This window comes from Scyliorhinus torazame, chromosome 1 (genome assembly GCF_047496885.1).
Source record: "Scyliorhinus torazame isolate Kashiwa2021f chromosome 1, sScyTor2.1, whole genome shotgun sequence".
Classification (NCBI taxonomy): Eukaryota; Metazoa; Chordata; class Chondrichthyes; order Carcharhiniformes; family Scyliorhinidae; genus Scyliorhinus; species Scyliorhinus torazame.
This window is the reverse complement of record NC_092707.1, coordinates 189,064,142-189,090,514: the sequence shown is the minus strand read 5'-3', so window position 1 is coordinate 189,090,514 and position 26,373 is coordinate 189,064,142. Positions and strand designations below refer to the sequence as shown.

General features: G+C 46.1%; 1 protein-coding gene across 1 annotated transcript in view; it reads left to right on the top strand.

Moving 5' to 3' along the window:
- angpt2b (angiopoietin 2b) overlaps positions 1-26,373 on the top strand; it is a 374,156-nt gene that overhangs the window by 258,304 nt on the left and 89,479 nt on the right. The window contains exon 8 of the mRNA XM_072501637.1: positions 14,623-14,789. Coding sequence (XP_072357738.1) covers positions 14,623-14,789 — 167 coding nt within the window. The remainder of the gene's footprint in view (positions 1-14,622; positions 14,790-26,373) is intronic.

Genomic DNA, 26,373 nt, shown 5'->3' with positions numbered 1-26,373 from the left:
TTTCTGTCATTGGTTGTGGTGTTGTGTGTTCTGATTTGTCTGTTGGTGTGTCTATCATGATGTGTGTGTTTGAATATCATGACAAACTTGACTCCATTATTGTTGTTATCTGCAGCTCACTGTACAATCTTGCACTATCATAGGAGGGGGGACACATCAGAGGATGAAGTCAGCAATGCTAGTGCAAACACCACAGAGGATGATGCAAGTGCTGAGTCTGAACAGGGCAGCCAAAAGAGGCCCAAGGTGATGAGAAAGAACCCAATGTGAGGATGCTCATGGGAAGCAGGGAGGCTGGGGAGCCCTTAATACAGAGGATTTTCAGTTAGGAACCCAAAACAAGGAGTCAAGGTCATGGTAAGAAAAATGCCATCTAACAGATTGGTCCTGATGAGGCCCTCCTGTCACCCTTAACTCAATGAAAATGAAAATCGCTTATTGTCACAAGTAGGCTTCAAATAAATGTACTGTGAAAAGCCCCTAGTCGCCACATTCCGCTGCCTGTTCGGGGAGGCCTCAACTCAAGGCCTGAACTCAGAAATAAACTTTGCAATTCTTAATATTTGTGACACATGACTCTCAGGCCGCTGCCCTAACGATTGCATGAAGCACACTATGGGTATTGCACATTATCCAACATTTTGATAATTGAAGCAAAGATACATGTTTACCATGCCATATGTGCCAAGGAGAGACTAATCAACTGTGAGACCCCTTCTGTGAACTTTGTGATTTAATTTTCCCTTTATGAGTGCGATGTCTTGGCGCTCCCCTCTTCCTGGCAACTGGATTGGAGTCAGGCTGCTGATTCAGGGGGACCCTGATGACTGTCATAATATACACCAGTATATCATGGTGCAGACACACACCATGTGGACATGGTGGACACACAGCAAGACCAATCAACACACACAACACCGCAGCCAATCACCAGTTAGAGCACACTCACTATAAAGACAGAGCGCATCAGTTCCCGCTCATTCGGGATGCAACCTCTCAGAAGGACAGAGCTTACAGCTTACAACACAGATCCTCACCATGTGCTGAGTGCATAGACTGGTTAGGACAGGCATAGGTCTTTAGTTTAATCTAACATTGTGTTAACCCACAGTGAAAGTATGTTCAACAGTTTCTAGCTTAATAAAATAGTGTTGTACTATTTTAAGTGCTGGTAGCCTGTATGTGTTCCACGGACCCAGAGCACCCAAGACATTATGGTACCAGTAGTTGAGGGATGTTAGAACTTCTTAGACCTAGCTGCAAGTGACCTGCCTTCCACCAGCATACAGCCATCCTGCAGAATGGACAGCGTCCGCCCGCCGCCGCCGCTCCGCATCACCGATAACCTAGGGGCCAACTGGAAGACATTCAAACAATGCTTCCAGCTCCACCTTGAAGCCACAGACCTTGAAGCTGCCTCAGACACCAGGAAGATCGCTCTCTTCCTATCCACGGCCAGGGACCATGCCATCCACATTTTCAATTCTCTCACCTTTGCTGATGGTGAAGATAAATCAAAATCCAAGACGGTCCTCCTTAAGTTTGACAGTCGCTGCGACATCGAGGTGAATGAAAGTTTCGAGTGCTATGTCTTCCAACAGCGTTTGCAGGGTAAGGATGAACCTTTCCAGTCCTTTCTCACCCACCTCCGCATCCTTGCGCAGTCCTGTAATTACGGGTCCACCTCCGACTCCATGATATGCGACCAGATCGTTTTTGGTGTTCAGTCAGACCCTCTACGCCAGCAGCTCCTCAAGGTAAAGCAGCTCACCCTCGCGACCGCCATCGAGACCTGCGTGTTACACAAACACGCCACTAGTCGGTATTCCTACATCCAGGCGGCTGAAACGGCGCGGCAAGGTCCCCACGAGGCAGAACGGGTCCAAGCAATCGAGTAACTCCAGGGCCTCAGCCTGGATGAGGGCGGCCATTTTGCGCTCTTTTCGCGGACTCCCGCGCTTGTGTGCACCGAACGAGGGGACGGAGACGTCGACGAACGTACTACGCAGTCGTGCACCACATACGGCCGCGCCACCCATGCGCAGTGGCGCAGCGAGCGTACTGATACTACAACGTGTGGCAACTGTGGCTCCACCCATTTAAAGTGGCAATGTCCTGCCAAATCCCGACGATGCCTGCAATGTGGCAAACTTGGCCACTATGCTGCTTTATGCAGATCAGCTCAGCCTGTCAACTCTCGTCGCTCCAGCCAGCCTCGCAGGAATGTCCGGGCCATTCAACCCACGGTCACTGAGCCCGATTCGGACCTGCTACCCGATATTGCCACTGGGACCCAAAGGCGCCTTTTCAAGTCGGTATCATTACAAAAAACAGGGTGTCCCCGAAGCAAAGAATCCAGCCGCTATCGGTATACAGCATCGATCCAGTCGATGAGTGGTGTGCCACCTTTACGGTCAACTGGTCCCAAATACGATTCTGCCTGGACACTGGTGCCTCCGCCTATCTCATTGCTCGGTCTGACCTCCAAAGCCTTTGTGTCAATCCAGCCATCCTGCCATCATCCTGCCAGCTATTAGATTATAATGGCAATGCCATTGCTGCCAGCGGCTCATGCCAACTTGAAGTAACGCACAGGTCAAGCAAAGCCATCCTTCCCCTTGAAATTGTGGGCTCCTTGAAAGCCTCCCTGCTTGGCGCGCAGGCATGCAAGCTGTTGAACCTAGTTCAGAGAGTTCACTCTCTCTCTCCTGCAGACGCGTCTGCCTTTCAGGACGCCAACTTCAGGGTGCAGCTCGACGCCATTATCAACCAGTAGCACGACGTCTTCGAGGGCATGGGCACGCTCCCGTACATCTACAGGATTTTATTAAAACCGAATACCACGCCTGTGGTGCACGCACCTCACAGGGTCCCAGCACCCCTTAAGGACCGCCTCAAGCAGCAGCTGCAGGACCTCCAGGACCAAGGAGTGATTTCCAAAGTCACGGAACCGACAGACTGGGTCAGTTCCATGGTATGTGTAAAAAAAGCCTTCCGGCGAATTGAGACTTTGCATTGATCCCAAGGATTTCAATCGCGATATTATGAGAGAGCACTATCCAATTCCCAAGTGCGAAGAGCTCACATGTGAGATGGCTCACGCCAAGCTCTTTACCAAACTCGACGCCTCAAAAGGATTCTGGCAAATCCAGCTCAATAAATCCAGCAGGAAACTCTGCATGTTTAACACCCCCTTTGGAAGATATTGCTACAACAGGAAACCGTTTGGGATCATCTCTGCATCAGATGTGTTCCATAGGATTGTGGAACAAATGATGGAAGGCATTGAAGGTGTTCGCGTCTATGTCGATGACATAATCATTTGGTCCACCACCTCACAGGAGCATGTTAGTCGCCTCCAGCACGTATTCAGACATATACATGAGCATGGCCTCCGCCTCAACAGGGCCAAATGCTCTTTTGGTCAGACAGAAATTAAGTTCCTCGGGGACCACATCTCCCAATTGGGTGTGCAGTCGGATGCGGACAAGGTAGCTGCCATCACAGCTATGAAAACACCAGAGGACAAGAAGGCGGTCCTCCGATTTCTGGGCATGGTCAATTTTTTAGGGAAATTCATCGCTCACCTCGCCTCTCATACCACGGCTCTCAGGAACCTGGTCAGGAAGACGACAGACTTCCAATGGCTCCCTGCCCACGAGCGCGAATGGAGGGACTCAAGGCAAAACTGACCACGGCCCCAGTCTTAGCCTTCTTTGATCCAGCAAAGGAGACCAAAATTTCGACCGATGCCAGTCAATCCAGCATTGGGGCAGTGCTCCTTCAACGTGATGAGGCCTCATCATGGGCCCCCGTTGCATATGCGTCACGTGCGATGACCCCCACGGAGCAGCGCTACACGCATATAGAAAAGGAGTGCCTAGGCCTTCTGACCGGTGTTGTTAAGTTTCACGATTCTGTCTACGGACTTCCTCAATTCACCGTCGAGACCGACCATCGCCCGCTGGTCAATATAATACAGAAAGACTTGAACGACATGACGCCTCGCCTCCAGCATATTCTTCTCAAGCTCCGGCGATACGACTTCCAGCTGGTATACACCCCAGGCAAGGACCACAGCAATGCTGACGCTCTCTCCAGGTCAGTCAACACTCCATGTGACCCGGCGGGATTTGACTGCCAGCTTGACGCCCATGTGGCATTCGCGGCCTCCAATCTACCTGCCTTGGATGAACGCCTCGTCCACATTTGCCACGAGACGGCGGCTGACTCCTTGCTACAGCATGTCATGCGCTACCTAATGGACGGGTGGCTCAAGGGCCAATGCCCTCAATTCTATAATGTCAGAGATGAGCTGGTGGTAGAAGACGGGGTTCTTCTAAAACTGGACCGCATTGTCATCCTGCATAGCATGCACCAGCTTGTCCTGGAACAACTACATGAGGGCCACCGACAGGCCCGAGAGGCAGTGTACTGGCCCAGCATTAATGAGGACATAGCCAACACAGTGCTCAACTGCCCCACTTGTCAGCGCTTCCAGCCGGCCTAACCATGTGAGACCCTGCAGCCCCATGAGTTGGTCACATCACCATGGACCAAGGTGGGCATCGACATGTTCCATGCGCTGGGGAAAGACTATGTCCTGATCGTGGACTACTTTTCGAATTACCCGGAGGTGATACGGTTGCACGACCTCACCTCGTCTGCAGTCATTCGTGCATTTAAAGAAACCTTTGCTCGACATGGCATCCCACTCATGGTTATGTCGGACAATGGCCCCTGCTTCGCCAGCCAAGAAAGGTCAAACATTGCCAGGCGGTACAATTTTGCCCACTTGACGTCCAGTCCCCTGTACCCCCAATCTAACGGCAAAGCGGAGAAGGGAGTACATATTGTCAAACGGCTCCTATGCAAGGCTGCAGATGCTGGGTCTGATTTCTACCTTGCCTTTCTGGCCAATCGCCCCGCCCCACTGTCCACTGGCCTGTCGCCAGCCTAATTATTCATGAATCGCACCCTGAGGACAACGGTGCCGTCCACCCATGTCCCAGACCTCGACCACGTTCCGGTCCTTCGCCGGATGCAGCTGTCCCGTGCACAGCACAAGGCGGCTCATGATTCCCGTGCAGCTGATCTCCCTGCTCTGGCTCCAGATGACAACGTCCACGTCCATCTTCTGGATGGTGGCTGGTCTGCAACTGCTGTTGTCCTTCGGCAGGTGACCTCCCGCTCGCTCCTGGTTTGTCTACCGGATGGCTCTATTCTGCGCCGCAATCGACGCGCCCTTCGTCTCGTTCCACGCTCGCCACGTGATCCTCCAGTGTCGCCTCGCCCTCCTGCTGACCCAGACACGGACTATGCAGAGCTCCCTGTCACTCTGCATCCTCCTCACTCTGACACAGTCCAGCCTGCTCCTGAACCGGTGGCTCTTGACCCACCCTGGAGGTGGTCAACCAGAATTTGTTGCCCACCTCAGAGACTAAATTTATGAACTTTTCGAATTTATGGACTCTGAATTGTTTTGTTGCTTTGTTTGATTGTTTCCCTGGTTTATACATAGTGTTGATCTCGTTACTCTTAGAACATAAGAACTAGAAGCAGGAGTAGGTCATCTGGCCCCTCGAGACTGCTCCACCATTCAATGAGATCATGGCTGATCTTTTGTGGACTCAGCTCCACTTTCCGGCCTGAACACCATAACCCTTAATCCCTTTATACTTCAAAAAACTATCTATCTTTATCTTAAAAACATTTAATGAAGGAGCCTCTACTGCTTCACTGGGCAAGGAATTCCATAGATCCACAACCCTTGGGGTGAAGAAGTTCCTCCTAAACTCAGTCCTAATTCTACTTCCCCTTATTTTGAGGCTATGCCCCCGAGTTCTGCTTTCACCCGCCAGTGGAAACAACCTGCCCGCATCTATCCTATCTATTCCCTTCATAATTTTATATGTTTCCATCAGATCCCCCCCTCATCCTTCTAAATTCCAACGAGTACAGTCCCAGTCTACTCAACCTCGCCTCGTAATCCAACCCTTTCAGCTCTGGGATTAACCTAGTGAATCTCCTCTGCACACCCTCCAGTGCCAGTACGTCCTTTCTCAAGTAAGGAGACCAAAACTAAACACAATACTCCAGGTGTGGCCTCACTAACACCTTATACAATTGCAGCATAACCTCCCTAGTCTTAAACTCCATAACTGGATAACCTCACATTTGTCAACATTGTATTCCATCTCCCAGACCCTAGCCCATTCACTTAGCCTATCCAAATCCCTCTGCAGACTTCCAGTATCCTCTGCACTTTTTGCTTTACCACTTATCTTAGTGTCGTCTGCGAACTTGGACACATTGCCCTTGGTCCCCAACTCCAAATCATCTATGTAAATTGTGAACAGTTGTGGGCCCAACACTGATCCCTGAGGGACACCACTAGCTACTGATTGCCAACCAGAGAAACACCCATTAATCCCCACTCTTTGCTTTCTATTAATTAACCAATCCTCTATCCATGCTACTACTTTCCCTTTAATGCCATGCATCTTTATCTTATGCAGCAACCTTTTGTGTGGCACTTGTGTGGCGTCTTGTTGCATACTGCTTCTCTGCACCAGGCACCTTCCCATGTAAATAGCTTAGTTCTCATGTACATAGTCCTGTAAATATGTCTTCGCACCCCACACGTAGTTAGGAACATTATCACCACACATTATTTATTGCCACAAACATACATTTTTTTTATAAAAGGGGGGACGTCATAATATACACCAGTATGTCATGGTGCAGACACACACACACTGATGGACACACAGCAAGACCAGTCAACACACACAACACCGCAGCCAATCATCAGTTAGAGCACACTCACTATAAAGACAGAGGGCATCAGTTTTCCCGCTCATTCGGGATGCAGCCTCTCAGAAGGACAGAGCTTACAGCACAGATCTTCACCATGTGCTGAGTGCATAGACTGGTGATGACAGGCATCGGTCTTTAGTTTAATCTAACATCGTGTTAACCCACAGTGAAAGTATGTTCAACAGTTTCTAGCTTAATAAAATAGTGTTGTACTATTACAAGTGATGGTAGCCTGTCTATGTTACTGCCACGGTAAACGCAGTCTCCACAGATCTAGAGTACCCAACACATCAATGACCTGTGTGACCACCCTTCCGGTCACTGGTGTCTGTGAGGGCCCTGTCTGTATGGGAGATTCCAGCATTATGGCTGGGCACCCCTCAGTCGTCGCTTTCTCCTCAGATGCCACAGTCGCTGGCAGAGGGGTGGAGGAACTGCTGCTTTTGTCAAGAGCAATCTGAGGGGAGCCCCCAGATGCATCTCCCAACGTGAGATTTGTTTGAATGTCCCTGCTCACTATGGATGGACGTTGGCACTTATGGACAGCACTATAACTAAAATGACGGGACACAACTTTCAAAGCAGCGTCCTGAGGCTCCTGAGTGCAAACTTCCAGCCTTTAGGGAGCTCCATTTAAGCCTCCCGCCCGCCACCTTACTGGTCCTTATGGGTAGTTAATCAGCCAGCATGATTGTGAACAGGAGCAGCTTGCACGTCTGCTTCCGGTGCCGCCCATTATGTTCGCCCGACAGACAGACAATTCAGGCCATTGTCTCAGAAGAAATGTATTGCAATTCAGAATCAGTAACCTGCACGTCAATAGCACCTTTAACCATCAAATATCAGCCCAAGGCACTTTGCTGAACAGGAGTCAGGGGTGGAGAGGATTGGGGAAAAGCATTTAAAGCAAGGCATGGAGAACTGAAGGCACTACAGCTAATGGAGCAGCAACAGGATTTCAGAGTGCACGAGAGGACTGGAGGGCTGGAGAAGGTGACAGAGATAAGGGGACGTGAAGCTTTACATTTTTGAGGCATTGGAGGATTCAAAACCACAGTGGACAACAAGCACATCGGTGATGGACAAGTGGAACTTAGTGACAGATGGCTCCGGGGATTTTATGATCCCAGTTGTTGTTATAACTGGATGGAAAGATCCCACAACAGAACCCTGGCGCAAAGAAATTGAAATTTTATTTTTTTTAATCAAATGTGGAGGAACAGAGTTACATGACCACTAATTAGTTTAAAAAAAAAAAAAAAAAATTATTAAACATGGAAAAAATGGATTATGATATGATACTCCTTTACTTTCCCCTTAGCTTAACACAGATGTTTAGATTAACATGGATGATGAGGTATATTTGGCCTCATTAGCACATAAAGTCCTTTTTCAAAACACACAAATTGGTTGTGGTCAAACACACTGCACTCTGGACTCAAGTTAGTGTCTGTGGAGTTCTCCCCAGAATCCTCCCAGATGATTGTCAGATGAAAGTTTTCAAATTCCACTCCCAAAACATGCTTTAGAACCTTCTCTCAATGTCATGCTTTCCATTAGTAGTTTGCATTCCCAAGTCCACTCCAAGCTTTCCAAAGAACTCTTTTTGAACAGAATTTCTGCTCCACTTCTACCAGCGAATCTACTCCAGGTTTTGCACCAACAGCTTTTAGGATTTCTGTATCTTGACTGGTCTTACACACACAAATGTCGATATCCAGCCATTGATTGCTCTACAATTATTTAAATGAACATCTCACAAACGGTAGTGAGATTTCACACACCTTGGAACTACTTCTCCCCGTGTGTGCGTCATTCCCCCGTGTGTGCGTGAGTTTCCTTGGGTGCCCCGGTTTCCTCCCACAGTCCAAAGATGTGCAGGTTAGGTGGATTGGCCATGCTAAATTGCCCTTAGTGTCCAAAATTGCCCTTAGTGTCGGGTGGGATTACTGGGTTATGGGGATAGGGTGGTGGTGTGGGCTTGGGTAGGGTGCTCTTTCCAAAGAGCTGGTGCAGACTCGATGGGCCGAATGGCCTCCTTCTGCACTGTAAATTCTATGATACTTCAGATATCTTTCTAACTTCTCACTAGCCAGCACTTTTACAGTTCTCTGACTTGAAATGAACAGTACCCCGATCTGCTCCCAGTTCCTCTTTGTTGTTTTAATTGCAGGCTCTCTAGAAACTCTTCTTCATTTCTCTAGTTTCCTTTAGTAGCTATCCTTTAGATTTCTGGCAATGGCTTTCTTCACCATTATTGTATGGCTTTTCTTCTAGCAAAGCTGAGAGAAATGTTCCCTATTTAGCTTCCTGTCATCAACTGCTGTGGTTTCCAGCTAAAACTAAAGAACATGACATGGCTGGGAGATCTAGTCGAATTCACAATGTTATCGAAAATTAAGTATGCATTCAAGTGGTCGGAAGAACGATTCTTTGTGATATAGAAGCTCTTTCATATTCAAAGAAATTTCCATTGCCAAAGGGTAAGGGGAGGGGGAGGGATTTAGGGGTAGGAGAGAGAAATAGGAGAGAGTAGAAGAGAAGTTGAGAGTATTAGGAGAAAGGTAAGCGAGTGTGGGTATTTTGGGGATGGGGTGAAAAAGGAGAAAACATTTTTTCAAACTGTAACCTTTTGCAAGTGTTTGTGAATGTTGCTGTGTGTTTGAAATAAACTATAATTTTTTAAAAGCTGAAACAAAGGAATGCTACTTTCCTGACAGGGGCCTTTATTTGCTAAGAAATTGGGGGCACAATTCTCTCAAAACATTTCAAAGTTCATTTGTGGCGTTTTTTTCATGGAGTTTCCTGCTAGCTCTGCCGGTGATTTCCCACCACTATTTAATGACACTTAGTCACTTTTTGAACCTTGGGGAGTTTCTCACCAGTTTAGCCCACTTCAGGCACGATTCTCCAGAGTTCATGTGGTGTACACTCCACAGTGCTGCTCGGAAAGGAGTTCCAAACTTTTCACAGGAACGGCAATATCGTTTCAAGTCAAGGTTGTATGTGGTTTGTAGGGAAATTTGAAAACGGTGATGATTCCATGCATCTGCTGCTCTTGACCTTCTAGATGGTGGAGGTCGCAGGTTTGGAAGCTGCTTTTGAAGGATCCTTGGTGAGTTGCTGCAGTGCATCTTGCAGATGGTACACACTGCTGCCACAGTGTATCAGTGATGGAGGGGCTGAATGTTTAAGGTGGTGGATGGTGTCAAATGAGCAAATCAAATGAGCTGCTTTGTTCTGGATGGTGTCAAGATTCATGAGTGTTGTTGGAGCTGCATTCATCCAGGCAAGTGGAGTATTCCATCACACTCATGACTTGTGCCTTGTAGATAGTGGACAGGTGTTGTAGGGTCAGGAAGTGAGTTAATCACTGCAGCATTCCAACCTCTGAGGTGATAAAGGTATGGATGAATGTTTCAATCCACAGTTGATCTGAGATACTGAAGTGTTCTAGGGTTGGAAGTAGACATTTCTAAGCTGGAGAGGATATGAATTGACAACTCAGCTTGAACCTTCCAAATAGGATGTCAAGGTTGCAAACAGTCTAGTTGAGCTTGAAACTACCAAAACGAATAGAATTGAAGGGAATTGCAGAAAATCCAGGACTGGATATCAGCAAAGCATGCTGACAACTCAGAGGCAATGGAGAGTAAAATCAGGTGAGGGGCATACTGAACTCAGCATCACAGACGAGTTGCATTAGAGGAAGGTGTTGTGGAAGACAATCCAAAGGATGCAAAAACAGCACGATGGGTGAGGAAAAATAACATTGTCCCACAGTCAGAGTCACACATTTAATTTGAGGTAATAATTAGACCTGTTTCAGTGGTCTGACATGGGCAGAAGAACCTATTAGAATGAATCATATATGGAGCCTCAGAAACGAATGGACACATATTTGGGAGAAACAACTTATTGAATGATTTTCAAAAGCAAAGTGACGTTGAAGATAGGATCGTTTGCAAGGACCGAAGAGTCATGGCTGTTTTATTTAAAATTTAGACTACCCAATTAATTTTTTCCAATTAAGGGGCATGGCCAATCCATCTTTGGGTTGTGTGAGGTGAAACTCATGCAAACACGGGGAGAATGTGCAAACTCCACACGGACAGTGACCCAGAGCCGGGTATTGAACCTGGGACCTCGGTGCCGTGAGGCAGCAACACTAACCACTGCACCAATGGGTGTTTTCTTTGAAGAAGTGAGTGATATCAATTTTGAGAAGGATGATCTGAGAAGTAGGACCCATTTCGAATGTCCACAGGCGTGGAAGCCAAGGAGGGTATCTGACTGGTCACCTGTTAAGTGGGAATGAGGTCAAGAGTGAAGGACATGGGGCACATGGGATAATGATTTTGGAGAGGACATGGGATAGGAGGTTGGGAAATACAAATGAAGTTTTAAAAAGTCTGGTAATTCTGATCAAAAGCAAAGGGAACCACTTGGAGTGCTTCAAATTTATTTAAAAGGAAACTTGATGAATAATTAAGACCCCACTCACCCACCCCGCCCACCGTCCTGTCAGAATTACTATGAATGTCAATGAGGGAGAAAGTGAAATTAGAAGTATACGTATTCACAATGATGCACAGAAGAACTCTATGATCAAATACTTTTCAAAGATTTCAATTGTGAGGATAAATATATTTTATTTTCATCTTAATTGTTGTGAGAAGAAGCTTTCCATCTGAAGCATAGCAGCAATTATCGAGAATTCTATTTCTTGATGTTTATCACAGTGTGAATGTTTGCACAGCCAAACATTGAAAACAGTTGACTTCTAAGCTATTGGTTTTATTTTGGGAATAGAATTGTAATTGCTTAAACTCTGAAAACTCAATGAGTGCGATTTAATGAAAAAAACCTTGAGTTGCATTCTGGGGGTGTTTAGCGGGGTGTTTCTTGGAGCCTGCTTTCTTTGGGGGCCTTGGCGAGGAACGCCCCACTGAGGCCGCACTTCTGCTGAGTTCTTTTCTGCACTGCCAAGCTCGATCACTGGGCAACCGCACCCACCCCCCCCCATAATTTTTTGGGGGGCCTTGGCGAGGAACGCCCCACTGAGGCCGCACTTATGCTGAGTTCTTTTCTGCACTGCCAAGCTCGATCACTGGGCAACCCCCCCCCCCCCCATAATTTTGCCTTTGGACCTCTCCAATGTCCCAACTTACTTGTTAGGGGGTCCTCAAACCACCTCTCAGACCACCTCATAAGGGCAGGGAGCCCCCAAGCCCGATCCCCAGCACGAGCAACCTGACACCCAGGTACCTTGCCACTGCCAGCCTGGCACCCTGGTGCCAGTGTGCCAGGCTGGCAGTGCCCCCCCCCCCGATGTCTTTATGCCTGGTCCACATTTGTGTGGACCAGAACTAGACAGTGAGTTCTCCCAGGCACGGGCATTCGATCCCGTGCCTTGGTAGAATCCAGTGCAGACATAATTAAGTGAGCCTAACTGCTCACAATGTTAATCCGGATGCCTCCCAGTGAGGGGAAGATCCAGATCGCAACATCAATCTCGCGAGGCGTCTCCAACATTGCACATCTCGCGAGCGGCCTCTCACGAGATTTAATGACTTTGCTGCTTCATCAAGTCGGGCACGACGAGGCCGTTTGATCAGGGCCCAATATTTTTAACAATAGTCGAGCCACATTCTCAGATAGCAATATATTACTTTATTGCTAAGCAAATGTCATTGTGTCATATATTTTGAGGGAAAGATGATCACTTTACAAGGCTTTATGCCCCTTTAAATGGGATCTTTGTGATTTGATTCATTTTGTGCATCCGTGTCATTTTTTCTCACTAACATTGAGAAGCATTTTCTTTCCTCCTAAATTCAAGTTTCCAACCTGCTGAAATTGCAAAGTAAGGAAAATTGGTTTTGCGCAATTAACAACATGCTCTCCCGCTACCTCGGACAAAGTCCTGAATCACCTAAATTGATGCGATAAAAGTCTTTCCTTTCCAACATCTGCAGGGGTCCTAAATAAGAAGTGTTTGAGTAATCTTTGTTTGGCTTCTTGTGGACTTGTGGCTTAGCAGCACAATTCACTATATAATTTGAAACGACTGGAAACAAACTGATCAATCTAATTCAGCATAAACAAAAATGGAGGAAGACTTTAACTTTTTAGATAAGGCATTGTCGTCAGCAACGGCAAATAAAGCTCCTTGCTTGCAACTAAGATTGATTTGATCTTTTGGTTAATCAGCCCATAAATAATTGGCAGGAGTTACCTGACATAAATTATTATGCTCTGCGTGTTGGACTATTGCTCCCTACTTTGCCCTATTTCTGATGACACAAAGATAGAAAAAGTTACTTTCAACATCTTTCTGTTTGATAAATAGTTTTGTTTTTATTGTCGTCTTTTCTGAAAAGTATGCTGACCTCATCTTTCTGTTGCCTGTTCCAAACCTGTGATGCAAAGTGTATTGAAACCCTTCAAGTCATTTTAGCATGTTATTTTCCCCGAAAATTGTACTTAAACTCTCCAGTTCCTTTCTCCCATAGCACATCCATAGAATAGAATCCATCGGATCCCAACAGTGCAGAAGGAGGCAATTTGACCCATTACGTCTGCAATAACCCTCTGAAAGAGCACTCTAATTATGTCCACTCCCCCGCCTTATCCCCATAACCCCGCCAAACCTGCACATCTTTGGACACTAAGGGGCAATTTATCACGGCCAATCTACCTAACCTGCACATCTTTGGACTGCGGGAGGAAACCACAGCACCCTGCGGAAACACACGCAGACACAGGAAGAATGTGCAAACTCCACACAGATAATCACCCAAGGCCAGAATTGAACCCGGGTCTCTGGCGCTGTGAGGCATTAGTGTTAACCACCATACCACCACATGTGTGAGAGTGGTAGCAGAAATGCACATCACAACGGCATCCCTTTTTAAATGAAATAGCACAGAATAAATGGGTAAATTTAGCATGTAATTTTGCTCTCTGCTAAATATCAACAGAGCTCAGTTGTTTGGTGCAGCCACAAGAATTTGTATCCTCAGATAACATTGTCATTGCAACTTAACATGCACATACCTTTGAAAACCATGGGCGAAATTCTCCCCCAACGGCGCGATGTCCGCCGACTGGCGCCAAAAACGGCGCCAATCAGACGGGCATCGCGCCGGCCCAAAGGTGCGGAATGCCCCTCAATGTTGGGGCTAGGCCGACGCAGGAGGGATTTCTGCCCCGCCAGCTGGCGGAAATGGCATTTGTTGCCCCGCCAGCTGGCACGGAAATGCGGTGCATGCGCGGGAGCGTCAGCGGCCGCTGAAAGTTTCCCGCGCATGCGCAGTGTGGAGAGTCTCTTCTGCCTCCGCATGGTGGAAGCCGTGGCGGAGGCGGAAGGGAAAGAGTGCCCCCACGGCACAGGCCCGCCCGCGGATCGGTGGGCCCCGATCGTGGGCCAGACCACCGTGGGGGCACTAGGACCCCGGAGCCCGCCCACGCCACCTGGTCCCGCCGGTAAATACCAGGTTTGATTTACGCCGGCGGGACAGGCAATTTCTGGGCGGGACTTCGGCCCATCCGGGGCGGAGAATTGAGCGGGAGGTCCCGCCAACCGGCGCGGCCCGATTCCCGCCCCCGCCCAATCTCCGGTACCGGAGACTTCGGCGGGGGCGGGGGCGGGATTCATGGCGGCCAACGGCCATTCTCCGACCCGGTGGGGGGTCGGAGAATGACACTCCATGTTATTCACAGTCTTGTTCCATCTGGGTCAGGATCTTCTGTTCTTGTGTGAGACTCCTTCATAATTATTTATAATTTTTGCCCCATCAGGGTTTTGGCGACCCCTCAGGAGAATATTGGCTCGGAAATGAATTTGTTCACCAGCTTACCAGCCAGTCGCCTCATGTTCTACGCATTCAACTGAAGGACTGGAATGGAAATGAAGCATTTGCTGTCTTTGACCATTTCTTTCTGGGGAATGAGGAGCAGAAGTATCGGTAAGTTCAATTTGAGTTGGTTTGAAGAAAGTATGCCGTAAGTCAATGGTTGCTCTTTATTGGGCCAGATTTTAGTCTCAAAGTGGAGGTGTGAATTGAGTCGTTAATTTGAAAAATAATTTTCCTGATGCTCCCAGACCCCACACCACCTTTGTGTGACCTTTTGGTGGGTTGAGAAGGCTTCGGTGCAAAACACACACATAAATCTTCCGAGGCCAGGACCACCACAAAGAGGACCATTGCTAAATTGTATTTCCTCCAGCACATTCTTTTTGTATGCTGGTATGGATTTTAGAAACGCTAAAAAAGTGCACATTCTTGGATGGTTTCTGACTACTTGGGAACCATTCTGCAAAGTCGGGACTGTTTTGAAAGGTAAATCCAAAATACTTTAACCCCTTCAAACATAAGTATTGATGGTATATTGTAATGTACATATGTTTCTTTTTAAGTGATTCATCATCAGGTTGTGTCCTGCAAAGTCCATTGACCAGGGGAGGCAGTGGCATAGTAGCATTGTCGCTGGAGTAGTAATCCCGAGACCCAGGATAATACTCTGGCAGATGGTGAAATTTGAATTCAATAAAGATCTGGAATTAAAAGTCTAACGCTAACCATAAAGCGATGGTCGCAAAAGGCCATCTGGTTCACTAATGTACTTAAGGGAAGGAAATCTGCCATCCTTGCCTGGTCTGGCCTACATGTGACTCCAGATCCAGAGCAATGAGGTTGATCTTAAAATGCAGTTCAGTTCGAAGGGCAATTAGGGATGGGCAACAAATGCTGGCCTTGCCTCTGATGCCCATAACCCAAGAACAAATAGGGAAAAAATGTGCAATTATTACATGTATTACAATACGTTTTCAATTGTCCAAAGTGCTAGAATATGAACAAGGGAGAGGAGTAAGCCATTCAGCCCCTTGAACCTGCTCCACCATTTAACAAGGCTATGGCAGATCTGATAATAACCTCAAATCTGCATTCACACCAACCATGCCCCCCCCCCCCCCCCAACCGATAACCTATCACCCCCTTGCTTATCAAAAAACTTTACACCTTTGCCTTCAGAATATTCAACATCTCTGCTTTCACCACCTTTTCAGGAAGACAGTTCCAAAGATTCACAAATCTCTGAGAGAAAGAAATTCCTCATCACCGTTTTAAATGAGAGACCCCTTGTTTTTAAACAGTGACTCCTAGTTCTAGGTCTTCCCACATCCATACTGTCAAGACTCCTTGGTACCCTATCTGTTCACATCACCTTTTATTCCTTTAAGCTTCAGTAGCTACGAGCCTGACCTCAAAAGCCAACCCACCCATTCCAGGTATGAGTCTCGTAAGCCTTCACTGAATTCCTTTCAATGCATTGAAACCCTTCCTTAAATAGGGTGGCCAATACAGTACACGGGACTTGAAATGTGGTTTCATTCGTACTCTGCACAACTGAAGAATAACTTCCATACTTTTGTAATCAATTCCCCTCACAATACTAGCTTTAATTCTTTGCTGTGCCTATACTCAACTTTTATGATTCATGTACGAGGTCACCCAAACCTCGCTGCACCTCAGAGTTATGCAATTTCTCACAATTCAGATAATATGCTTCTTTTATTATTCTTCCTGCCAAAATGGACAATTTCACATTTTCCCACATTATACATAGGTTGATCTTAGATTTGGATAAGTGGGCGGCACAATATCGTGGGCCAAAGGGCCTGTACTGTGGTGTACTGTTCTATGTTAGAGGCAGCAAGGTAGCACAGTGGTTGGCACAGTTCCTTCACAGCTCCATGGTCCCATGTTCGATTCCCGGCTTGGGTCACTGTCTGTGCGGAGTCTGCACATCCTCCCCGTGTGTGCGTGGGTTTCCTCCGGGTCCACCGGTTTCCTCCCACAGCCCAAAGATGTGCAGGTTAGGTGGATTGGCCGTGATAAATTGCCCTTAGTGTCCAAAAGGGTTGGGTGGGGTTACTGGGTTGGGGGGGGTGGGTTGGAATTGTGGGCTTGGGTGGGGTGCTCTTTCCAAGGGCCGGTGCAGACTCGATGGGCCTCCTTCTGCACTGTGGATTCTATGACCTATGTTCTATACTCCTTTTGCGAGATCTTTGCCCACTTACTAATCCTATCTACATATTTTTGTCACCTCTCTTACGTAATCTTCATATTCTCCGAACTATCTTTGTGTTATCAGCAAATTTGGCTACTATCCCTTCTACCCCTTCATCCAAGCCATTTGTATAAACTGTAAACAGTTGATGTCCCTCCACAGGTCCCTCTGCCATACCATTCGTTATATCTTCCAACCTGAAAAAGACCCATTTATGACTACTCTCTTCTGTCTGTCAGCCAGCAAATCTTCTAAGCATGCCAATATGTTATGCCCTATACCATGATCTTTCTTTTATGCAATAGCGTTTGTTGCACTTCATCAATGCCTTCTGGAAATCTCCTTTGTCACATGTTACTTTCTCAAAACACTGCAATAAGTTGGTTAAACATGATTTCCCTTTCAGAAAACCATATTGATTCAATTTTATTACAGTGGACTTATCCAAGCGCCCTGCAACAACATTTTTAATAATAGCTTCTAACATTTTCTTGACAGCAGATGTTAAGCTAACTGGACTGTATTTTCTGTCTCCCTGCCCATTTTGAAAAGGTGAGTTACATTTGCTATCCTTCAACCTAATGGTACTGATCATGACACTGGAGAGTTTTGAAAATTAAAACCAATGCATCACTTATTTCACTAGACACTTCTTTTAAGACCCTAGGATGAAGCCCATCAGGTCCTGGGCTTTTGTCGTAAAATGAAGAAAAAAAAAGTCCTGTCAGCTTCTGCAGTCATGATTTGTGCTGTGATTTAAATGGATGATATGAAGATTGGCGGAGTTGTTCATAGTGCCGAGGATTGTCAGAGGATACAATAGGATATAGATAGATTGGAGACTTGGGCACAGAACTGGCAGATGGCGTTTAATCTGGACAAATGCGAAGTGGTGCATTTTAGAGGATCAAATCAAGGTGTGAATTATACTGTAAATAGCAGAATCCTTAAGAACATGAACATATAGATGGATCTGGGCGTGCAGGTCCACAGTTCCCTAAAAGTGGCAACACAGGTGGCTAAGGTGATTAAGAAGGCACGTGGCATGCATGCCTTCATCAGCTGGGGCATTGAGTACAGGAGTTGGGAAATCATGTTGCAGCTGTATAAAACCTTAGTTTAGCCACATTTGGAAAATTGAGTGCAGTTCTGGTCACCACATTATCAGAAGGAAATGGAAGCTTTGGAGAGAGTGGAAGGAAGGTTCATCAGGATGTTGCCTGGTCTTAAGGGTGTTGGCTATGAGGAGAGGTTGAATAAACTAGTATTAATTTCACTGGAAAGACGGAGGCTGAGGGGAGATCTGATAGTGGTCTCCAAAATTATGAGAGGCATAGACAGGGTGGATAGTCAGAGCCTTTTTCCAAGGGTGGAAGTGTTAATTACAAGAGGGCACAGGTTCACAGAGAGAGGGGGAAAGTTTGAAGGAGATGTGCAGGGTACGTTTTTCACACAGAGAGTGGTGGGTGCCTGGAACGTGCTGCCACAGGATGTGGTGGAAGCAGGCACATTAGCAACATTTAAGAGGCATCTTGATGGATACATGAATAGGGAGGAAATAGAGGGATACGGATCAAGTAAGGGCAGAAGGATTTGCTTTTAGTTGGGGCATCATGACCGGCACAGGCTTGGAGGGCCGTAGGGCCTGGTCCTGTGCTGTACTTTTCTTTATTCTTTGTTCTTAAATCCACTGACAACTCGGACTGTTTTTTTAAAAAAAACTGCTTTTGAAAGTCGAAAAAAATAATCTCAGTGCTGCTTCCCACTACTGATTGACTGTCACTCTGCTTTGAAATAGAAATGTGTCACCATTCTGTTCTGTCAATTTCTGGTAATGTAGTTTTTGTTCAAGAACTGGCACCATTATAAATGCTTGGCTGGGTTTCAAAAGCTATGAATGGCTTCAGATCAGAAGTGATCCAAGAATGAATTTTTTTTTAAGAGGCTTATTATTAGGAGACTATGGGCGGGATTCTCCATCGGCCGACTCCAAAATCATGAAACGTGATTGGATGGAGAATCGTTTTTGACACTGAAATCGTGGCGGGCGCCGATATGACGCCAAATCACAATTCACCATCGCCTCAACGGAGCCGTCAATTCATTCCGGAATGCAAATATAGTAAACGCTGTTTGTATGAGTGGGCCCGACCCGGTATTCTCTGTGGCCTCTGCGATTCTCCGCCTCCGAGAGGCCGAATTCCTGATGATGTGGTTTGCTTGTGCTTTTACAAATCATGAAACCGGCATCATCGCTGATAAGGGAGAGAAAGGAGGTAGGACACAGAGAGGCACAAATGTGGGCTGCCAGCTGCCGGGTTGGACACTGGCTGGGGTGAGGCACGCCCTGTTAGGGTCGGAGGGGGGGATTGGGCCATGTGGCAGGGGTGACCCCCCCTATGGGACTGGGGCAGTGCCCAGGCATGGACCGCCATTACAATGGTCTGCAAGGCAACTATCATGCTGCACACTGCACTGATCACTCACCTTGGCCCTGGTTCACCGGATGTATGGGTGCACACATACAACCCATCCCTGCACCCCACCCTCCACCACACTCCCTAACACCCAAATGGCCGCCACCTGCTGCTGGGGCATCAGGCGACCCACCAAGGGCAATGCACACAGTAGAACCTATGGGGGTGCCGGTTGAGGTCCATGGTGAGAACCACTGGCATGGGCAGCGCCAACCGACATACCTGTGGCAGCAGGGAAGGGCACCAGGGCCAGAGATGCCCCCATGGTGCCGGGCACAACGGGGCCAGGGGTGCGGAGATGAGGGGGCGGGGAGCAGCATGCGTGGGCGGAGCCCACAGTGCGAACTGGGACCACCATGAGCTGGGTGTACCTAGTTCGGCACGGGGGTAAGCAACATGCTTACAAGTCGGCAGGTTAGCTGCCAATAAAATTTAAGCATTCTTGCACGGAAAACCAGGAAATAAAGAACACTTTGGAGGGAATTTTCCAGCCAATCCTGCCGGTGGGATCTCCTGGTCCTGTCAGTGGTGACCGCCCACGATCGATTCCCTGGTGGTGGAGGATGCGAATCACGCAAAGTCCCGTGGACATTGGTTGGAACGAAACATGACATCACCAACTGATGGTGAACCACCTCTGCCATCAGAAACATGCCATGGGGCCAGGGGGGGTGGAGATAGAAAATCCACCCCTAATATTGTCCTCCTTTAATTAACATTTTGCAACAGCCAAATAAATGCTTATGATTGCACTAAAGATCAAAAGTTTCTTTTTAAAGTTCAAAAAACTTAAATATATATGTTTTTAAAGTGAATTATTTTTATTATAATGGAGAAATTTGACACGCTGCAATTATAAAATTAACTTTTCAGAGTCAGTGAGGATGTTTGGCAGCAGTAATTAAGTTAATGTTCCATTAAAAATACAATTAGACTTCATGGAACAGGGTTTAATTTTTACAAGGATTATTTTACAGTGTAACTAGCCATACAAGAATGAAAATTCTCATCAATTCGAAGACTCCCCATTGTTTGTAGTCTGCGAGTCCACAAACAGTCCACGCTTTGGAGAAGTGTAGAATCACTGATGGTAATGTCTGGATTTCCATGTTACACTGTCCATGCGTGGACTACAGAAGCTGCAGTAGCATAGTAATGATAACAAATGCTGACAGTTTTGCTGCCATTCCAATGTAAAATCCATGACAGTGTTTTTCCTGTGCCCGCGTTGAGAGTATATCTAGGCAACGAATACCCATCAATGTATCAGTATTGTTTATGAAATGAAACTTGACAGGTCTACCTTTTCTGCAGAACAGGTGTAACAAACACATATTGGTTCATGTTAGCTGTAGGGGAAGAGAGCTTTCTGATGCCTGCTAACTGACAAAGACTCTATTTGCCCCAGTCAACATCATCAGACTTGCAGAAAATTGTTTGGCAGGCTACAGAGAAAACCAGCTTCTTTCTCCTGGACTCATTTCAGTTCAAAACCTTTAAGATCCTCTACAGCATGAAGAGAGATGTTGTACGGCTGCCAATCCGCACACGATCATGCCCAGAAAAGCACCACAAGCCATGTTGGTATTTAAGCCAAACTGCCATGTTTGTGTCAAGAACATAAGAGCTCTTGTAGCTGGAACTCAATGTTCTGTGATAGGCCAAAAGTAATTTGTAGAGTATCAACAACAAAGCTTTACATTTGTCTTTCACATAACGATCCAGTGACGGTGTATTCGCAACACACTCCGTTATTAAAGTATAAATCAACCCTTAAGTTCAGATTTTAAAAATGTTCAGATCAAACCACCATTTGTCCCACACAAGCATAATCTCAGCCTCAACGTCACCGATATTAAGAACCTTCTGCATGTGCGCATTAAATTTGGATTCAACTTCAAATTATATGTTTGTTCTTTTCCTTTCTTTCTCTTTCTCTCAATCCAGTCTTTATGAGCTGGTTTAGCTCAGTGGGCTAGACAGCTGGTTTGTGATGCAGAACACGTCCAGCAGCACGGGTTCAATTCCCGTACCAGCTTACCTGCACAGGCGCCGAAATGTGGCGACGAGGGGTTTTTCACAGTAACTTCATACTTGTGACAATAAAAGGTTATTATTATTATTTATCCTTCTGTACCTGATTTGATTCCAATTCACTCACTCTCCTTCACCCTCATGATCTATTGTTCCCTTGTTTTCTCAGATTTAAATCTGATTGACTAAGGAAATGTGCTATTGGTTTCATTTCCCACTTAGGTCCAAGATTCCCTGTCAGCCTTAGAGTCAGGTGGGGCTCGGGAGGATTTTCCGGCCATTCTTGCCAGGGGGATCTTCCGAACCCCTGCTATGGATTTCCTGGTGGCGGGGGGTGATTTCAGTGGGATATGCCATTGGCGGCAGCGGGACCAGAGTATCACACCACCGGCCAATGACAGGACATCTCCTGCTGCTGAGAAACATGCTGTCGGGAGCACAAAAAACCTCCCAAAGAGTTTTATCACACAGTAAGAATGTGTTGGCCATGAAGCACCTATCTATTCTAATTCCATTTTCTAGTACTTGGTCCATAGCTTTGCATGCTATGTCGTTTCAAGAGCTCGTCTAAATGCTTCCTCACTTTCAGCAAAATACCAGGCCACTTTCTTCCGAGCTGAAGGGTGCAGGAAAATGATACAACCTGTGGGCTGCTCCAGTAAATTCTAGGTTACTATTATTGGCTGGATTCTATCCCAGGAATGCAGAAGTTAATATGGAAAGCTGATCAACATTTGCTGAGCCAGAGTTACTGTCATGTACAGTATGCTGTATGAAAGGTCCTTGCTGTGACCACCTTCACTGTAAGAAACAAATTCCCTGCCCGAGGATTCTACCGCTAATAATTCTCAATGGTCTTTGCAAATAATTAGTATTCAATTCAGGGAAAATTACGTTTTGTTAAGTAAAATCTTTTCATCATGTTCATAACAATTAGTATAACCCTAGTCATAATCTGATCATATAGCCATCTGTTTACCGTTGATGTAAAACTGTGCTGGAACGATTGAAGCCAATGTGGAGAATACTGAGGCAAAATTACAAATCTGCAAAACACAAAAGCTTCTTTTTTTTTCTGAATACTTGAATCTATATCTTAGAAATGATTGAGAGTGTGGCTGAAGGTTACAATACGCCTGAGGTTCGATTGGTGTTTACATGATCCACAAGTTTCACTCCCTTGGTTTACAATGTCATCTGACACTCCTGAGTGTATTATAACCATCTGTTATGTCAAGTTAGAATCCACTCATAATGCATTTCATATTCAACAGAATACATCTGTAACGAATAAAACAAGCAGTATCACCCAGAATACTGAGACAATTCTTGTATTCTGAACAAAAAAGAAAAACCCAAGAGATCTGTCAACATCTTAGAAAGATGATGGGAGAATTTTCAGTGTAGACCCTTAATCCGAATGTGGAAGGGTCCAACCTGGAACTGTAAGCTTGCTTTTTATCATCATAAATATGGACAGACTAGCTTCTAAGTTCAGATTTGGAGTTCATTTGTATTTATTTTTATTCATTCAAGGGATATTGCCCATCCCTAATTGCCCTTGAGAAGGTGGTGGTGAGCTGCCTTCTTGAACCGCTGCATATCAAGTGCTACAGGTACACCACTAGTGAAGTTAGGAAGAGGCTTCCAGGATTTTGACCTATTGACAATGATGGGACGATGATATGTTTCCAAGTCAGGATGTGAGTGCCTTGGAGGCAAACTTGCAGGCGGTGATGTTCCTTGTCCTTTCTGCTGCCCTTGTCCTTCTAGATGATAGTGTTTGTGGGTTTGGAAGATGCTTGTAAGGAGCCTTGGTGAGTTCCTGTAGTGCACCTTGTAACGTTTTCCTTCTACATCTGGCACCATTTTAGGAGGTTGTAGAAATACTGCCCCCTGGAGGTGACCCCCAACACAAATGCAGATTTTATGTTTCTTGACTTACATTCTGGAAAAAATGTCGTGAGAAGGGCCAAAGAAAGTTCAAAATGACCTTTCCCACTGTGGGTGAGTCCACTCTGACCTTTTTATCTCCGAAGGGTTCTTCAAATCCCCGAGCCACTAACCTCGTCTTGATCTTATAAGTTCCATCCAGTTAGACCTTTTCTGCTCAGATCCATCGATGGGCAGCACGGAGGCATAGTGGTTAGCACAGTTGCTAACAAGGGTCCCAGGTTCGATTCCCGGCTGGGTTACTGTCTGTGCAGAGTCTGCATGTTCTCCCTATGTCTGCGTGGGTTTCCTCCGAGTTCTTCGGTTTCCTCCCACAGTCCAAGGATGTGCGGGTTAGGTGGATTGTCCATGATAAATTTGTGTCCTTTGTGTCCACAAAACGTTAAGTGGGGGTTACTGGGTTTTGGGGACAGGGTAGATACGTGGGCCTCAGTAAGGTGCTCTTTGTAAGGGCCGGTGCAGACTCGATGGGCTGAATGGCCTCCTTCTGCACTGTAAAATCTATGATTGTAGATGGCATACTCTGCTGCTGATGTGCATCAGTGGTGGAGGGGATGGATATTTGTGGATGGGGGCTGTTTTGTCTTGGATGATGTCAAGCTTCCTGAGTGTTGTTGGGACTACACTCATCCAAACAAGTGTAGAATATTCCATCATATTCTTAATTTACACATTGTAGATAATGAACAGGCTTTGAAGAGTCAAGATGTGAGTCACAGGATTCCTAGCCTCAGATCTGCCCTTGTAGCCACAATAGGTTTATGGCTAACCCAGTTGGATTTCTGATCAATGGTAACCCCCAGGATTTTGAGGATTCAACGATGGTGATTTGAGTGTCAAGTGACAATGGTTAGATTCTCTCTTGTTGGAGACTGTCATTGCCTGGCACTTGTGTGGCACAAATGTTACTTGCCACTTGTCAGCCCAAGCCTGAACATTGTCCAGGTCTTGCTGCATTTGGACATGCACTGCTTCACTACCTGAAGAGTAACGAATGGTGCTGAACATTGTGCGATCATCAGAGTCCATTTCCACTTCTGACCTTATGTTGGATGGAAGGTCACTGATGAAGCAGCTGAAGATGGTTGTGCCCAGGACACTACCCTGAGGAACTCCTCCAGTGATAGCCTGGGACTGAGATCATTGATCTCCAACAGCTTCAGCCATCTTCTTTTGTGTCAGGTATGACTGCAACCAGTGGGGGGTTTTCCTCCTAATTCCCATTGACTCCAGTTTTGCTAGGGCTCCGACATGCCACACTCAATCAAGTGTAACCTTGATGTCAAGGCCAGTCACTCTCACTTCATTTCTGGAGTTCTGGGTGCATTAGCTGGTGCTCCAAATAGTGACAATTAACTATTTTATTTATTAGGAGATGTTCTAAACAATGGGTCCATGTAGCTAAGACTGAATCAAATGGAAAAAATAACTAACTTTCGAAATGGAGGTTCAATAAAAGTAATATTTTATATCAGTTTTGTAAACAAAGTAGATTAGGATCTGTAGTGTTAAACATCTCTAAACGTTGCTCTGCTCCATTATATTATTCCCAACTCCAGTGAGTTATTTCACCTTAGCAATGACCATTAGTGGAAATTTGCACTCCCCATCCCCAGGAGAGGGCTGATCGGCCATGAGGATGCAAAGTTGGGTGCAATGCTTATCACCTACCCACCACTGCCAAAATTTTACCATCAGTGGGGAAGTGCTGAGCAACGCCCCTTCCCTTTGGTCAATTGAGGCCTGCAAGTGGAAAACTAATAGCCACTTGAGGGTTTCCTTCCACCGCCATTGGCATTTCATCATCAGCAAGGGTTACCCAGGACACGTTGCGGCTTGGGCGCGTGTTGGAGTGGGGGTAGTGGATGGGAGGGGGGGAGGGCCCTTTGGATAATCTGTGCCCCCAACAGAGGGCCCCCTGTCATGATAATTCCTGCCACTGCATGTTTTCCCCCATCTTCCATATTCCTCGTCAACATTTGGAAGTTGGCCATTGCGAAATCCGAGTTATTTTGTCACCCAGCTCCATATGGCTCCTCATTATTGGGATTATCTGCATGCCAAGCACTGGCCACGACACCCCTCTACCTCAGAAGTCGCCTTGGGGTGAACATAAAATTCTGCCATAGGAGTTTAATTACACAATTCATTGTAGCCTTAATTTCTTCAAATGAAAAAATCGAATTGCCTCAGTAAACAATTTAATTCATTTCAGTTCATTGGTCAATGAAATACCACCTTTGGTTTATTTTTCCATTGTTCAGCAAAATTAGACTCAAGGTCAGGTATGGTTCCCTCTTGTTATGAGGGAGAGCTTAAAGCTTTTGTATATTTTGCAACAGCGCAGAGAGGTTACAAATTCAGTGCCTGTCTGCAAATTACTGAACAACTTGCTCTCAAAATGTTCCATGATCACTGCTGAGGCCGTGCTGACTTTTTAACCAGTTGTAGGCCTTTCCCACATATGCATTTGTTGGAAATATTGCTCATGACTAACCATGTTGTAAGGGAATAGAAATTGCTTGGAACTACACTGCCAGTCAATATGTGACTGTGTTGAGTTGCTTCACAGACAGAAGCTGGAACATCCCAAAGATGACTCACGATATGCAAAAATATGAACATGTTACACAATATTTGGAACAATATTAATGTTCAATTAATGAAGTAATAATTTTCACAGGATGGTTTATGAATGAATCATTGCAGAAAAGAGAACCACTTTCATTGTTATTTCAAATTAAAGGCCAAAGCAGTTCTGCTTTGCTTTTATTTTTCATAACTGATTTTTATACTTGTTGGGGTGAGGAGGTTTACTTCAGGAGGATGAATCAGTTGCATTTCGGCACCTAGCCATAAACAGGCCCCCCTTGCTAATTGCAAAATATGGCCCAGTTAGATGTGGAGTAAGTTTACCACTTTGTTTCGTGCCTACAATGTGCCTGAGACCCTGAGAATATTAAGAAAGCACTCCCCAAAATGAATGCAAACCTTTCATAGAACCATAGATGCC